At 44.5% G+C, this 17,831-nt stretch overlaps 1 protein-coding gene across 7 annotated transcripts in view; it reads right to left on the bottom strand.

The window, feature by feature from the left end:
* Positions 1–312: 312 nt before the first annotated feature.
* Positions 313–17,831, bottom strand: part of anks1aa (ankyrin repeat and sterile alpha motif domain containing 1Aa) — a 121,432-nt gene continuing 103,913 nt past the window's right edge. For 3 of the 7 annotated variants that reach the window (XM_029719198.1, XM_029719202.1, XM_029719204.1), the window contains 8 exons: positions 11,529–11,627; positions 11,249–11,395; positions 10,660–11,076; positions 10,477–10,548; positions 9,986–10,072; positions 9,423–9,560; positions 6,354–6,536; positions 313–4,789 (listed from right to left, as the gene is read on the bottom strand). In XM_029719198.1, the coding sequence (XP_029575058.1) occupies positions 4,667–4,789; positions 6,354–6,536; positions 9,423–9,560; positions 9,986–10,072; positions 10,477–10,548; positions 10,660–11,076; positions 11,249–11,395; positions 11,529–11,627 (1,266 nt within the window). In that variant the 3' untranslated portion in view covers positions 313–4,666. Of the gene's footprint in view, positions 4,790–4,813; positions 5,534–6,353; positions 6,537–9,422; positions 9,561–9,985; positions 10,073–10,476; positions 10,549–10,659; positions 11,077–11,248; positions 11,396–11,528; positions 11,628–17,831 lie in introns of those variants that run through there. The other 4 variants (XM_029719197.1, XM_029719203.1, XM_029719200.1 and 1 more) reach the window with 3 other exon arrangements.

The raw sequence follows: 17,831 nt of genomic DNA, 5'->3' as shown, positions 1-17,831 counted from the left end.
CCTCACCGTCATCTTATTGAAACATGAAATATATTTGTTATCGACTATCCCGGCCCTCAGTTAACACTACCAACTAAGTCCAATGAGGAATTCATTTTGGTGCATCTTTTGAAACAGCTCAATATCAGCTGCTTCAAAGGATGCACCGTCAAGCCTGTCTGTTTTCCTTGCCCAGACTTGTTCATGTTGGTTTGTCATATTACAGTATCATCACCATTACCTTTTGTCTGTCTGGGACTACGCAAATGTAAAGGATAGTACTATGCAACTCTTCATGGCTGAACGATTGTCATGAAAGAAAGAAAACAGGAATCTGGTTCATAATTTCTTCATTTATTAGTTGTACAATTATGAAAAATAATAAATCATAAAAAGACTGGAAGCCCAAGATTATTTACAATCTTTTTCTTTGTTTCTTTAGTGCGGTCGCTCTAAGTTCTTTGTTTGTTTTCAATCGTTGGGTATCATGATATGTTGAACTTTATAAGACGCAGTCCTTTTTCTCTTTACGACAAATGTGGCAAAAAATTACATACATATATATATAGATATCTATAAAAGCAAAATCATTCAAGTATCAAAATACAGACTGCTAGAGATTAATTTACAATCCAATATTGTTCTCATCATCATAGTCATCATCAATATCATCAGAATAGTCACATTGTACTACCAATGATCCTTAGTAAATGTGCAAATGCGAAGATGGGACCAGATTGATGGCTGCAGGTGCTATCAACCAGCTGAAGCCAGTGTACCATATTGAGTGTACCATAACTAGTCAACATACCAACAGACTCAGCATTCACAGAGTACCCAAAACAGACTCAGCATTCACAGAGTACCCAAAACAGACTCAGCATTCACAGAGTACCCAAAACAGTCTAAGTACCAGGAGAGATAGCGCATGGGGAGAAAATGCTTGGTACATTATTGTACCTAAAATCTTACATGACTGGTTTTGTGGTTTGACTAGTTCAAAATTAATTCAGAAATAAAGTGAGGGGGAATAAAATGCAATCAGTAGGACTATCTCCTAACACCAGCCTGGTCATATAGTATCCAGCATCAGGACAGTTAAAACGTACAAAAAGACAATACATTATTATTATTTTTATCAAATAAAAGCCATTCACCCTGTTTAAATATGATCTGTAGTGTCAGTTTAACAGCCGTCCAAAATTCCTCCCGCACACTATTCCATTATTTATCACAGTTCTGTATGTTATGAATGAGGAAATGAAAATAAGGAAGAGATGCTTTGATGTCGCTGACCTGGTGCTTGGATGGATGGACAGGAGAGAGTCTGTGAGTGTACTGCTGCATCTCACATTGTAATCATTTTACCCAATTCTTCCCAAATGTAGCTCTCATTTCCCATAGGTATTGCATTGAAATAGTCAGGTAGGATCTCGATTTTCTCTGCTCAAAAATCTATAATTTATGTTGATTACTATCACTGTCAGAGTAAAGAGTAGCTTAGCGTAGTCCTCAGTGAAGACACATTTAAGTGTATGGGAAAGGCCTCTCTGAGGAGGAGTTGTTTGAGGCACCAATCTAGAGGAGGCAACCATCTTCACCTCTCATGGAATGGATAAACAAGTCACAAAATGTCTGGCAAAAAACAACAACTGAGAACTTGTCACTCTCGTACCCATAAATAGAATACACTGTCTGTCTGAACAGCATTCGCAGGCCTGTAAAGGATAAACATGCTTAATTTGTACCATGTTTATGTTTAATTTGTACCATGTGTACCATGTTGTACCAAGGTGGGATGTTGAAGTTGAGTGCTTCACAATGAAAGAGGGACACGTACCAAACAAACACCCACCTTTGTGATCTCTAGATAACTGACCAAGTTTTGACATATTGAGTCCATTGTTCAGTATATGTAAGTGGATGCAGTGAGGGTGTTGGTTGATTCGGTTTACTGCCTGGGGGCAGTCAGTCACAGTGCTCAAAGGACAGGACAGGGTGGAAGAAGCCAATAGCTGACTTCCTGTCTGTCTGCTACAGAGCTGACCCCTGGAGCTGAAGAAGTGGAGGATGAGGAGAGGGCCGGGGGCGGCAGAGAGCAGGTAGGGCCTTCCTGGTGTATGCAAGCACAACCCCCAGTGGGTGGAGGGGTGCATGGAAAGTGGGCCTGGCCTTTCTCTTGATTCCAAAAGGGCATCCTGCCCCACAACAAAATACCATTTGTCTGGGCACCCCTGATCTCTCACTCTGGCTGGGTGTCTGGTCATGGTAGTCAGCTACATGGAAGGGAGATACACACCAACACAGCACTGGGGTTAAAATAATGTATAAACATGACGGAGCCAACTGAAAACTAAATGGAGAAGATATAAAAATGATGGATTTTTCTAGATAATGATCAACTGCCGCTTCAATGTTAGCACTGAATATTGACTGAGGCAGCGTGGATTCTAAATCAAACACAGACAGACATCCATTAATGACAACATGAACATCAAGGCATGAGTTCTGAAAAGGAGAAGAAGGAAAGGAAAGCTGGGTTTAAAGCTGGGTTTAAGTTTCAACAGTGGGTTGATTGGGTCTTAACACTACTTGGAATATGGCGATGAGTTTGAATTTTAGATGGATGTGAACAGTGATTTGAACACTTAATGCACTGAACCTAGCACACCAACAGTAAGTAATGATGTACTTTTATTATGTCTATATGTAGAATCAGTGCCTTGCCAACCTAATGCCTTCCTCTTTCAGTCCATTAAGACATGCTTGGATTGTGAACAATGGTATATATATATATATATATTTTTTTTTTACGTACTTCATATAACCTCTCCTCTCCACTGAGAGATATGATGAGCTCTCTTCCTCGTCATTAAGGTTACTGGCACTAATCAGCTCTATATTGACTGATGTACCAGCTAGGCTGAGTTATTACCCTAAGACCATCACCCAGGTCTATTACGGGTGGCTAGAGCAGAATTCACCCATTTCGGCATCTCTTTGGTTCCTACTCTATTAAATGAACAGTCAATTCAATTTCTCTTCATATCATCTTGGATGCACACAATATTTCCCCAGCATCCAAGCACTCACAAAAAGTGCTCATGACACTCCAAATTAGGATTGCACTAGATATTAAATCAAAGTCATCTCAGTCATAAACAGAGAAAGGCATGCTCAAATAGATGTCCCACTAGGCTGTCCGTCTATAACAGTAAGCACCTCTACGTAGGACACTATATTCTGTGTGAGCCTCTGTGTCCTATCCTGTCCACTGTCGTTCCCTAACAAAAGGCCCCGTCAATGTTAACTCCATTAGTTCCCAATAGAGATCTCCTATCACAGAGCTGGACCCTAGCCTCCTTTGGCAGCCTGACACAGAGGGACAGTTTTCCCCAGACAGTTTCCGGTAAACCCACACAAAGAGTGTAAATCAGTCTGACAGGACACGCATGTACGTGCCCTTCCCCCTGTTAAACCAAATGGACCAATCCCAGGGGGGGATGGGTTTAGGGTTTAGTCCTGTGCAACAAGGTTGTCATCCATCCCCTTGCAGGGAAACAGGCAATGTTCCTACTAATGTGTGTAGAGTTAGAACAATGGAACAGCCGGTCTCTTACAGATTCTTCTAGAAAACAATGTTCATCCAGGTAGTTGATCCTTGGCTGTAGAGAATCATTAATTTTTTTCTGAGCACTGGAGTCAGGAGATTATTGTTCAGAAAACAAGGAGGGAAAGTTCTTCAAGAGCATCTCACAGTGGCCGTCGCCTGGTAGAGCAGGAAAAGCACCCAGAGGAGAAAACAAGATTGATGAGTAAAATGAATGAAAAACAAAGGAGGGATATATTGAAGGAAAAATGAAGGATTGTTCTAAGAGAGTTTGGGGGATAGTAGTTTGTGAGTAAGAGGTAAATTAGAGTGGTGAGAAGTGGGAAGGTACTGTAGGTAGAATGGAGATCGCTACCACTGAACAAACTTAGTCAGTGACTTGTGGATTACACACTTCACAGCTACTATACTGGATCGGTCAGATAATGCCACTGAGCCTACTAGCATTGGTAAATGCTACAAATAACAGCACCATACATTACAAAATTGAAAGCAGGGCTAATGCAGTGCCAATGTGAATGTGAGGAAGCACAGGGTTCATGAGAAAACGAAACAGAGGGAAGGTTGTAGAAGGATAAGGTCTCATGCTTCTTGGTCACAAAGGTAAGAGGAACTACAGTAAATGCCTGGGGAACGGTTGATGATTGCTTCACAATCATAGAGGAGGTTGGAAGGATTCAGGGCCCAGTAGTTGGCAGGACTTATTAATTAGAGGGAAGCAAGAGGTACGTGTTCCAGTTAGGAGAGCGGTCCAGTAACAGTTAGTCCCCACAGTCAGAGCTGTGGTTGGGGGGAGACAGCACAGTGGCGAGGAGAGCAGAAGGTAGACGTGGTAGACTAAGTTGGGTAGGGAGGGGGGTGGGGGGGGTTGAACTTCTCAGACAGCAGGGTCCAACAGTGGCAGAGGAAAGGAGGTGGAGGGAGACAGGAGAGCAGGGGTCAGGCCTGGAGCGGAGACAGGCAGAGTCACATTGAAAGGCACACAGAAGGAGAAGGAGAGGAGGAAAGGTACAGTAGATTAGGAGGTCAGATCCAAGGTAAAAGGTCAGGAGAGGTGAGGTGAGGAGGCAGGTCTACTCAGAATATGGTGGTCTCGTACTTAGTGCTGATGGTCTTCTTGGAGTCCTTGGGGACGGGGTCCACCAGCCACGTGGCACTACCCTGGGACTGGGAATCCCCCACCAGCTCCAACGGGTCCACCTGTAGGGGTAGGGGACACAGAGGGGGGTCAGACAGGATACAAGTCAGATTTAGGGTGAGAGAGCCAACAAATGAAAAATCGGTGTGCTGAGCTACGTTAGTCATTCTGAGATGATCATTTCCTCTCCCTGAAAGCGTTGTGAAATCAGAGAAATCATCAGAGGAAATGATGACTCATTGTACTAAGTGTGATTAAGAAAATATGAACAGAAGAACCCCTGAGGGAAAAGCTATAGCACATCATCATCACCAAATCAAAAGTGTGATTACCAACCTGGAATGTTCATACCACTAGGGGGCTCCCAAGGGTCTTACAACTATCAAGGGGTCTAGTAAAGAACAACACAGTAATCAACAGAGTTGATGGTGTTTCAAAATGTCATCTTTTGAAAGAAAAAAGAATAATGTGATTCCAGGTTGGGAACCCCGTTGAGACAAAAACAGAGAAAATTAGGTGTGAAGAGGAGAGATAAATGAGTAATGTGGATGGATTGAAGGTGAGGAGAGAAAATGTGAAAACTGTATTGGTGATTGGGGGGGGAATCAAGCCAAAGCGGTAACATTATATAGAAAGGGTAGATGATAGAAGGATGCAGAGAGAGAGAAAGGATGAGAGAGAGGGAGAAAGAGCAGCACCTGGGCGGCAGGGCTGGCAGAGTGGTGCAGCGGAAGAAAGGAGGGATGGTGGATGGTGCAGGTGTGACAGTAACAGCAGGAGTGAGTGTCCAGCTGGGGAGGAGAGCCCTGGGAGAGACAGACAGGACAGCCAGGAAGTGAATGGACAACGAGAGACAGACAGGACAGCCAGGAAGTGAATGGACAACGAGAGAGAGACAGGACAGCCAGGAAGTGAATGGACAACGAGAGAGAGACAGGACAGCCAGGAAGTGAATGGACAACGAGAGAGAGAGAAAAGAGAGAGAGAGAGAAAAGAGAGAGAGAGATACAGAGAGAGAGACAGAGAGGGACAGGGAGGAGGTAGGGACAGATTCTTACAAGACCCTGGTTAGTGGGGGACATGAGATGTTTGTGTGATTTCAGGTGTGTGTACCGATGAGAGGGATGGGAGTGATGTGCCCATGCTGTGGTGAATCATCCCCCGCTCCACTACAATAACATCACTACATAACTGTCTTTGTGTGGTTTTCATGCCAAGCAAAAATCACACCATTCCCATTAAAGGCGGGATGAGATTGTGTGCGAACACACATTCTGGTTGTTATATCTAATGAATGTTCCCAGCTGTGTGATCGTAACATTATCATTAAGTAGCATTCCATCCGTTAATGTTTTAATGCTAATGGAGTGTTGCTACTGGCAGATTTTCACAATGTATTCACAATGAGAGAATTGTGTGTGCGTGTGTTGGCAGGTAGCCTAGCGGTTATGAGCGTGGGGCCAGTTACCGAAAGGTTACTGGTTCGAATCCCGAGGCGACTAGGTGAAAAATCGGCCGATGTGCCCTTGAGCAAGGCACTTAAGCCTAATTGCTCCTGTAAGTTGCTCTGGATAAGAGCGCCTGCTAAATTAATAAAATGTAAATGTTTGCGTGTGACAAACTCACCCCTAATTTTCTTACGCTGCCCCGTGGTTTAGGAACGGGCCGGCTGGATTTGGTCTCGATGACCTCTGTCCCAGGTCCTGCTGGGATGCCCTGGTGCTGTTTGGTCCTCTGGGCCTGGAGAGCCAGCTGATAGGCCACCTCAAAAGCTTGTCCCAGTGTCAGGATAATCTCATAGGTCAGGTTCTACCAGAGGGGGAGGAGAGAGAATCCTGCTCAGTATTCTACTCCTCAGTAGGGTTGGGGGAAAGCAGAAACATCCGGTTCTCAGGGATACAGTATGTTCAACCTAGCTTCCTTTTCCCCTGAAAAATGGATGTGGGGACCTCGCTCGGGTGTTTCTTTTACACCTGCTATGTTAAGTTACATGTCAACAGACAGACAGACATGGTCCTGAATATAATGCTGCTGCATCACTCTACAGCAGACTGAGTCTTAGTCATTATGAAAGTAAACACAGGCATACGGTGCATCTATAATTCCTAGGTAAGACAAGTCAGGGGCTAAGTATGTACAGTATTTAAAAGCATACACATTGAGTGGATGAGACAACAAGCCACAATCTCAGCTCGGCTCAGTCTCCTCCAAAGACCCAGGAGAGATGCTCAGTCATACAATGGCATCGAATACTTTACTCTAAAGTTGATTTTCCTGTGCAACTTTGTAAACAGACTTAACTCAATGGCAGAGAAAGCAGTCAGGTAGAGAGGAAGTGTAGTGAGAGAGCAAGCAGTTCCCCCCTGACTGCAAACACATGCTACTGCAACCCACTGAGGCTGGAGCTGCACCACATTAAAACAGTCAGATTCTACATAGTGGAAAGGTGCAGCTGAAGGTGAACATGCACTTGGGACCAGAGACAAACACATTGGGTGGGGTCCATGTGTGTATTTATTTGTTCACCCAAAAAGCCCTGGATTTGTTTTGCATTGAGAAAGATGGATTTTAATGGCTTCCTCTGATACTCTTTGTCGCTGACACATACAGCACCATGGGAAGCTCAACCCAGTCCAGTGAGACACCACCTGATTGGCTCTGTTAAACATATTCTTGTAAAGTTAAGTAACAAAATAACTCCAGCTTGAGAAAAACAGAAGGCTGATTATTAGTCTCTGTCTCCGAGGAACTTTCTCTTTGTTTATTTCCTTTGATCTGGGATCCGTCCCATTGTGTGGGCTGGTGAAAAATGAGCCTGTGGCGTCCGATAGCAGCCTGGTCAATACTGTTTAAAAGCTCTGATCACATCTCCGGCTATTACACCCCCCCACCTCACCTCATCTCAGATAGTCATCAGCCTGCTGCATTACCCCTGAGGCCATTCAGTTCACAGCCCTATTGAGTACAACACAAGCCACAGGGCCAACAGCAGACCTCTCAGAAAGGTGAATTGTCCTTATGTTAGGTCCTGATCTGGCTATGCCAAATGGCTGTGGGCTACACTAGTTCATTTAGCAGATAAGATTTGCTTAGAATTCCGTGGCATTATGATTTGAAAAAAGGCATGAGCTCTGCTTTGTTCTTTGCACAGGATTCACTGTTTATTGCCTTAAGCTTGGCATCATTCACAAGTGATAATATATAATTCACAAGTGATAGGCTAATATTGTCACTCATCAGACTATTCTTAATTTAATCTTGTCTTTACATATACTGAATAATATACGTGTGAAATTTGGTTTGATTTAGAATGGACCATTATCATGCACCTGTCTCGAAACAGAACTGGGAAAAAATACATGTAATCTATGCACTTAAATAGCAAAAGGACAATGCTTTTCCCATGGTTCATTTTCATGCCAGCCTGGTGGGCTATACTCCTGTTGTAAATAGAACCAAACATGCTTAATATTAGGAAAGTTGAGAAATAAATATAGTAGGCCTATCCTATGGAAAGCTGATGGGATCCTCCTCTTTTTAATAGAGGCCATCACTCTGTTTTCTCATGCAATTGCATAGCCTATAGAAATGTTGCACAACATGAGCTCATGGGCTCTCATGAAGTGTTTGATTAGATGTTCGAATTCATTTGCATTGATGTCAGAGTGATTAGAGGGACGATAGAGTGCTGAATACCAGGCGGTTAGCAAGTTTGGTAGGCTACTAATGACTAGCAGCAGCATCAGAGCTTGGAGAAGCCTAATTACTGTGACTAAACGTTTATGTGGAATTTGACTGCCGTCATGACCCGTGACCACCGGTGTGGCGGTAATACGGTCACCGTCACGGGCCAATTTTGTCTTGAGCAGATGGTTTGTGGCCAGAACATGCTTCAAACCTTGATTACATATGATCAAATATGCCTCTCTATTTATGCGTGGGAATACTAGGGACAGATTTTCTAAATTAAAAGCACTTTGAGCTGAATTCCTGGTGATTTCACTTTTTTTTTCTTCATTTTAGCAGACCCTCTTATCCAGAGCGACTTACAGTAGTGAATGCATACATTTTTTTCTCCTTACTGGTCCCCGTGGGAATCGAACCCACAACCCTGGTGTTGCAAACACCATGCTCTACCAACTGAGCCACACGGGACAGTCCTTAATGTCCAACATTTTTGTTAAAGTACCCCCCAAAAAAATTCACTCAGAAAACATGGGTGCCCGCCTATTGGGGAACCCTGGATTAGACAAATAATCAGTTCTCAGGAGGAACGGCGTGGTGGAGGTTGGCAGTTTAGTGATGGCCACATAGCGCCATGACTGTTGGAAAAAGGCAATCAAGCGTTGCTGAAGTGTGAAACCTCACAGGTAGATAAGCTGGTCTAGAGAGTAAAGATAACAGAGATAACAGAGATGCTGCCAATCAGAGTCACATCTCCTCTGAGGATTAAAAAAAGGTGTCTGGGAAGGATCCAACATGAGGACAGAGGAGAGGACATCACAGACCATTCTGTATGGACCTGCATCTACAGCTGAAAGATATTTGTATATGTACTGTGGCAATAACATGTCTTAGTTTGGACATATTCTGAAACGAATGCGATAGTATAACGTACAATGAAGTCAAGTCACGTCACTGCACGCTGGAGTGATTGGGTTAGAGTGGGATGATTGTCTAGGCATGTATTCTCACCACGTCCACCGTGCTGAACACATGGCAGTAGTGGTGGTTGGTCTGCAGGTCCTTGGTGATGTAGGCAAACGTGCACAGATCCTCTGGGTCCTGGGCCGCACACGAGATGTTCCGGATCTCATGCTCAGCTATGATGTTCTGTATGGGAGGAGAGTCCAACAAGACACTACAATGAGTATACTGTATGTATAGTCACAGAGACATCAATAAATATCACATTCACATCTCCATTATGAAAGAACATGTCAAAATGTTCTTAATTGCAATGGCGACACAGAAGTTTCTACCCTTGTGACCCCTCAAAAAAGGCCTATCGGTCATGTCTATGATACACTTAACAGACACACTTAACAGACAGGGGTGACATTTAGTATGAAGGAGGGAGAGGGTGAGGCTTGATCAATGTGATAGGTGAGATGTGATGCTGGGCAGCCTCTTCCTCCCCTGGTGTCTAGTCTCCCTGGCTGGGACAGGTGTGTGTGTGTGTGTGTCTGTGTGTGTGTGTGTGTGTCTGTCTAGTTTTCAGATATCGCCGTATGGTCAGGGGCACCCAGCCAACCAACCTTATTGGCTGCGTCAATGAACTTCACCCCTTTGTATGTGATGGAGAGGACGATGGTGGGGACCTTCCTCATCTGCTCTGTCGACCTCTGGGGGAGGGAGAGAGAGAGAGAGAGAGAGAGAGAGAGGGAGACAGGGAGAGAGGGAGAGATGGAGAGAGGGAGAGAGGGAGGGAGAGAGGGAGAGAGGGAGGGAGAGAGAGAGAGAGAGAGAGAGAGGGAGAGAGGGAGGGAGAGAGAGAGAGAGAGAGAGAGAGAGAGAGAGAGGGAGACAGGGAGAGAGGGAGAGATGGAGAAAGGGAGAGAGAGAGGGAGAGATGGAGAGAGGGAGAGAGGGAGGGAGAGAGGGAGAGAGGGAGAGAGGGAGAGAGGGAGAGAGGGAGGGAGAGAGAGAGAGAGAGGAGGAAATGAGTCTGGGTCCTTTCAGCAGAGATAGAGAATGATGTCTCTCTAAACATGAGGAGACTAGAGCAGTAGTTAAAGGCGTGACCTACCCTCATTTTGGCACAGGCGTCCTGGGTGGACTCTGTCCCACGTAGCTCCTTAATGAGCATAGATCCCAGGTACTGGATTTTGAGTGAGAGAGTGTGAGAGTGAGAGACAGAGAAACATGAATATAGTAGTACATAGAGTGGGAGACCATATATATTAATGAAAGCCATTAGTGAGTCCCTTACATTGGCTTCATAGTCACAGGACTCAAAGATGAGCTTCTCAGGCTGGTGGTGCCAGTTCTGTACAGGGGTGTAAGGGGCTGCCAGGCTGGGGGGTCGCAGGGTCAGACGGGGCTCCCGATGCCGCTCCTCATACCTCTCATGTGAGCGGTGTCTTCCACTGCGGGGCCGGTGGGGGTCCACATCGTAAGCTGGGTCAGGCCCCTTCCTCCTCCCAGGCTCCCCCAACGGCAGGAGGGGGTCCATGGAACGACCCGTGTAGGAGTCCATGTGACTGATGGGAGAGGAGGTCTGGGATACCAGGTCCTGACACCTGATCTGGGACAGGCGGGGGGGCTTGACAGGAGGTTCCTCATAGGGCCGTTCTGCCAGCGAGGCGATGATGCGTTTTCGGTGTCCCAGCAGGGTGATTTTCAGTACCTGGAAGATACAAAACAGTCCTAACCACTGAACAAACCCCAACACACATTTCAAGTTAAGTCCACAGTAACTCATCGAGCATATTGCCATTTGAACATATTTACTATTTAAAAATGAAATGACTATTTCAAAATGTGCTCTCTCAAAGTAGATTTCAGAGAGACACACTCACGTTGACAATCTCCAGCTCCCACAGGTTCTTGACACAGTCGAGGCTGCGGTATCCGCTGGACAGGAAGTTGTGGAGGTACTCCTGCAGGCCCAGGAGGTCCAGCCAGGAGGTGAGAGAGATGCTGCCGTCACAGCCCAGGGCCTTCACCTGCAGGGGGAGACAGTCACACACTGATCACTCCACTCCCCACGTAGTCAGGGCTGATGACACTCGCTAGAGCCACTTCATGGGGCCGTAGGGGAACTCATTAAAGTCAGGAGTTTGGAGAGACTAGGCTCACCTTTGGCAGGGACCGAGCTGCATGCAGGATCTTCCTCCGATGTCCTGGGTCAGTGATGCCAATCTCCCTCAGGTCCTGTTCCTCCATCACATTACTGCCCTGTAACAGAGAGGACAGGTTGGGTTAAAATGACATCACAGTGACCATACTAACATGGCTTCAATGTTGCCGTAACAGGCTTAGCCGTGTAAACTGGACAGTAATTCAATGGAGGTGGTTTTCTCATATTGTCAATAGAAATCTAACACAGCATTTTAGTGTTAAAAGGCTAACCAGACCCAGACACACCCACGTGGTTGGTTAGTGAGCTGCCTCCCCTAATGCTGCCATTGCAAAAATAAGGGGTCCATTTCTTTGGAGTGTCAAGCACTTCTCCCTTCTCCCATAGAGAGAACATACAGCTGACTACAGCACTGAAATAAACGTCAATAAATCACTCTAGTAAATGTAATTTAAGTGGATGAGAGAGGAAAGGGGAGGGAGGGGGACAAGCACCAGGGAGCATGAGCAAGGGTCAAACCTTGCTCATGCGGCAGGTAGCCTAGTGGTTAGAGCGTTGGGCCAGTAACCGAAAGGTTTCTAGTTCGAATCCCCAAACTGACAAGGTAAAAAAATCTGTCGTTCTGCCCCTGAATAAGGCAGTTAACCCACTGTTCCTAGGCCTTCATTGTAAATAAGAATCTGTTCTTAACTGAACTGCCTAGTTTTAAATAAAGATAAAAAAACAAAACATCTACAGTTCCACACAATACCATCTCCAAGGCTGAGACAGCCAGCCAGCAGGAGCAATGGGTGGCTAATCAATGGATCAATCAGGGAACTTCAGGAGGGGGACAGGGAGGAGCAAGGTGGGAAGAGCTGAGTCCTACTGAGTCGACAACCGCAGGCAGCACTAAATGACTTTGACCACAAAGGAAGGTTAGCCTCCCTCCACTGAGTGTCATTCATCAGGGTCACTCAATGGGTCCTTCCGTGGGCCTGACGTGGTCAAATGAAGAGGAATTACTAGCCATTACTCAAATGACCAACTAGCTAGAAGTCTGCTTGTGTATGAGCATTGTAGACTTGGAAGGTGCTGCTGGCACACACTTAGTAGAAAAGTGTGTAAAGCTCCATGGACCCTGCAACAGTGTTGTGCATGAGCCCTGTCAGTGGGGTGGAGGTTCAGGAGCTGACAAGCTGCTTTCCTGCAGGGGCAAAGGGCAAAGGGAGTGAGATGAAGCTGGATAGGAGGGAGGGGGCATCAGTGTGTTACACAGCGTAATCTATACAGGGGTGAAATGAGGACTGTGGCCATGGCAGATACCCAGGGATTGTGTGTGTGTACTTTCTTTTGGCTCTACTGTATTAACCTGAGCATGTGCAGTGTGTGTGTAAAGATCATGACTCAGGTATTTTCCACTCTGTTAGGATTATGTATGTGTTTATGGGAAGAGGGTAGATACAGAGAGAGATTCAGAGAGAGACAGCGAGAGACAGAGAGAGAGAGAGAGAGAGCTAGGAGTGTCAGTGGGCTATCAGAACACAGCTGCAGTCAACTTGAACAGAGCCATACTCAATCATGAGGCATCAAAGCCAAAGGAACTGAGTAATATTAAGAAATGCTATAGATCGAAGGAATGTAGTTTGGAAACTTACCAAACAACAGTTAAGCAACAACAAATTAAATTCCTTTTAGACAACTTCCTGGACAAAACGTTCCACTGTAGTAGTGAAGGTGTAAACTTGACAGTATAAAATCTTAACAATATATTTGACCTCTCAGCTTCCCTATCAAATCTAAAAATCTCAAATAGATAACCGAAGAAAATGAACAACAATGACAAATGGTTTGGTGAAGAATGCAAAAATCTAAGAAACAAATTGAGAAACCTGTCCAACCAAAAACATAGAGACCCGGAAAACCTGAGTCTACGCCTTCACTATGGTGAATCACTAAAACAATACAGAAATACAATATGAAAAAGAAGGAACAGCACGTCAGAAATCAGCTCAATGTAATTGAAGAATCCATAGACTCTAACCACTTCTGGTAAAATTGGAAAACACTAAACAAACAACAACACGAAGAATTATCTATCCAAAATGGAGATGTATGGGTAAACCACTTCTCCAATCTTTTTGTCTCTATAACAAAGAACTAACAGCAAAAACATACACATGATCAAATACAAATCTTAGAATCAACTATTAAAGACTACCAGAAGCCACTGGATTCTCCAATTATCTTGAATGAGCTACAGGCCAAAATAAAAACCCTTCAACCCAAAAAGGACTGTGGTGTTGATGGTGTCCTCAATGAAATTATCAAATATACAGACAACAAATTCCAATGGGCTATACTAAAACTCTTTAACATCATCCATAGCTCTGGCACCTTCCCCAATATTTGGAACCAAGGACTGATCACCCCAATCCACAAAAGTGGAGACAAATTTGACCCCAATAACTACTGTGGGATATGCATCAACAGCAACCTTGGGAAAATCCTCTGCATTATCATTAACAGCAGACTCGTACATTTCCTCAGTGAAAACAATGTACTGAGCAAATGGCAAATTGGCTTTTAACCAAATTATCATACGACAGAACACGTATTCACCCTGCACACCCTAATTGACAAACAAACAAACCAAAACAAAGGCAAAGCCTTCTCATACTTTGTTGATTTCAAAAAAGCCTTTGACTCAATTTGGCTTGAGGGTCTGCTATACAATTGACGGAAAGTGGTGTGCGGTTAAAATAGTAAAAAACAAACATTTCTTCCCACAGGGCCATGGGGTGAGACAGGGATGCAGCTTAACCTCCACCCTCTTCAACATATTTATCAACGAATTGGCGAGGGCACTAGAAAAACCTGCAGAACCCGGCCTCACCCTACTAGAATCTGAAGTCAAATGTCTACTGTTTGCTGATGATCTGGTGCTTCTGTCACCAACCAAGGAGGGCCTACAGCAGCACCTAGATATTCTGCACAGATTCTCTCAGACCTGGGCCCTGACAGTAAATCTCAGTAAGGCCAAAATAATGGTGTTCCAAAAAAAGGTCCAGTCGCCAGGACCACAAATACAAATTCCATCTAGACACTGTTGCCCTTGAGCACACAAAAAACTATACATACCTTGGCCTAAACATCAGCACCACAGGTAACTTCCACAAAGCTGTGAACGATCTGAGAGACAAGGCAAGAAGGGCATTCTATGCCATCAAATGGAACATAAAATTCGACATACCAATTAGGATCTGGCTAAAAACACTTGAATCAGTTATAGAGCACATTGCCCTTTATGGTTGTGAGGTCTGGGGTCCGCTCACCAACCAAGAACTCACAAAATGGGACAAACACCAAATTGAGAATCTGCATGCAGAATTCTGCAAAAATATCCTCCGTGTACAACGTAGAACACCAAATAATGCACGCAGAGCAGAATTAGGCCGATACCCGCTAACTATCAAAAAGAGGTGTTAAATTCTACAACCACTCAAAAGAAAGAGATTCCCAAACATTCCATAACAAAGCCATCACCTACAGAGAGATGAACCTGGAAAAGAGTGCCCTAAGCAAGCTGGTCCTGGGGCTCTGTTCACAAACACAACCCACAGAGCCCCAGTACAGCAACACAATTAAACCCAACCAAATCATGAGAAAACAAAAAGATAATTACTTAACACATTGGAAATAATTAACAAAAAAAACAGAGCAAACTAGAATGCTATTTGGCCCTTAACAGAGAGTTGACAGTGGCAGAATACCTGACCACTGTGACTGACCAAAACTTAAAGAAAGCTTTGACTATGTACAGACTCAGTGTGCATAGCCTTGCTATTGAGAAAGGCCGCCGTAGGCAGACCTGGCTGTCAAGAGAAGACAGGCTATGTGCACACTGCCCACAAAATAAGGTGGAAACTGAGCTGCATTTCCTAACCTCCTGCCCAATGTATGACCATATTAGAGACACATATTTCCCTCAGATTACACAGATCCACAAAAAATCTGAAAACAAACCCCGATTTTGACAAACTCCCATATCTACTGGGTGAAATACCACAGTGTGCCATCACAGCAGCAAGATTTGTGACCTGTTGCCATAAGAAAAGGGCAACCAGTGAAGAACAAACACCATTATAAATACAACCCATATTTATGCTTATTTATTTTCCCTTTTGTACTTTAACCATTTGTACATCGTTACAACACTGTATATATACGTAATGGCATTTGTAATGTCTTTATTCTTTTGGAACTTCTGTAAGTGTAATGTTTACTGTTCATTTTTATTGTTTATATCACTTTTGTATATTATCTACTTCACTTGCTTTGACAATGTAAACATATGTTTCCCATGCCAGTAAAGCCGCTTGAATTGAGATACAGAGATACAGAGCGAGAGAGATAGAGATACAGAGCGAGAGAGATAGAGATAGAGATACAGAGCAAGAGAGATAGAGAGAGAGAGATACACACAGACAGAGAGATGCACAGAGACAGAAAAAGATAGACAGAGAGAGAGAGACACACACAGAGCGAGAGAGCGGGATACACAGAGAGAGACACAAAGATACAGAGAGAGAGAGAGAGAGAGAGAGAGAGAGGAGAGAGAGAGAGAGAGCGAGATACAGAGAAAGAGAGAGTTAGAGAAAGAGAGTTACAGAGAAAGAGAGAGTTACAGAGAAAGAGAGTTACAGAGAAAGAGAGAGATACAGAGAAAGAGAGAGAGAGAGACAGAGAGAGAAAGAGAGGCAGAGAAAGAGAGAGAGACAGAGAAAGAGAGAGATAGAGAAAGAGAGAGAGAGAGACAGAGAGAGAAAGAGAGAGACAGAGAAAGAGAGCGATACAGAGAAAGAGAGCGATACAGAGAAAGAGAGCGATACAGAGAAAGAGAGAGAGAGAGAGAAAGAGAGGCAGAGAAAGAGAGAGAGACAGAGAAATGAGAAGAGGAAATAAAACATTGAGACAAAGGCTCATTGTGTTTCCTTTATTCCTCTAATAACTCATAGTGGAATGACAGCTCTGGGGACTTCTACACTCACACCTTATCTGATCACTTCATTCATCTCTCCAGCTGACGATTTAGAGCTGAACAATACAATGATGAGGGGAATGAAGCCAGAGTACAGCTGCCCACATTTTCTTGGAGTGTTTAGAGTTTGGAGCACAGACGGTACTACTGCTGCTGGTGCAGATGAGGCTATAGCTGATCAATGGCTCTTTCTGTGTATGGAATACTAACGGGGGAGTAGCTACCATTCACATCAGCCCCATACGTCCGTCAGCACCAGGATTCAATTACGTTACGCAACAGGTATAACAAAAGACCACTGTGGAACACATACCGCTACATTTTTACTGCTGGGCCGGGCTGGGGAGTCAGTGAGAGGCACGAGGCAACATGGTGCAAGGCACCGGTAAATTATACAAATCAGTATATTTTCCAATCAGGCCATCATATGAGGATCCAAGATGTAAAGGGGAGTTATTCAACAGTGTAGTAGCATTCATAAGACATTCATAAGGTTTTTCTCTATTGGAGACCATGTTTGGAAGATTTAGTGTCCTTCACTAATGGCGTCAGAGGCTGCCGTCCACGTCGACAGAGTGATTTCCAGGACCAACACAGACACACATACTGTAGATCCCTCATCGCTGGCTGACTGCATCTCTCTGATCCTGACACTCACACTAAACGCCTTCTGACAACCCCCCACATCTACACCAGTTACCACAGAGACTAGAGAAGGGCCCTTGCCTCAATGACAAAGGAAACTTGAAATGGATTATCCAATTTCTGATGAAAGGCAATTGAGTGGAGGAAATTCTCTAACTGCCTGATATGAGACAAAATGCAACATTCACCCCAACCTATCCCTGCTGTATAAGCGTTCATCGGTCAACCCACCAAGGCCACAAACTGCAAGAGAACTTGTGATACAGTCTTAATCAGACTCCGACGACTGGGAGAATCTCTCATGGACTTTGACCTCTTTGCAGAATATAGTGAGAATACATTACATAGAGCTGACTACAGCACCAAGGACTGAAGGGGACATGCTCAGTCTGGAAAACGACTGGTGCAGACAGCCTTGTGCCATGAGCCTGGGGGACTGAGGCAGTTAGCCTGGCTAATGGATCATACCACCTATGTTATGCCAACCGAAGAAAAAGTGAGTGGTGGGCTGGAGGGGGTGTGTGTGTAGATTGTGAAAATGTTTTAACAAACGGACCTCAATCAAGAAATTCCCTTCCAACTTAAAGCTAGTCCTTTTTAAATAGCTCAACGCACACAACAATGTAAAAATCAATTA

Source organism: Salmo trutta, chromosome 28 (genome assembly GCF_901001165.1).
Source record: "Salmo trutta chromosome 28, fSalTru1.1, whole genome shotgun sequence".
Lineage (NCBI taxonomy): Eukaryota > Metazoa > Chordata > Actinopteri > Salmoniformes > Salmonidae > Salmo > Salmo trutta.
This window is presented reverse-complemented; position numbering and strand designations above follow the sequence as displayed.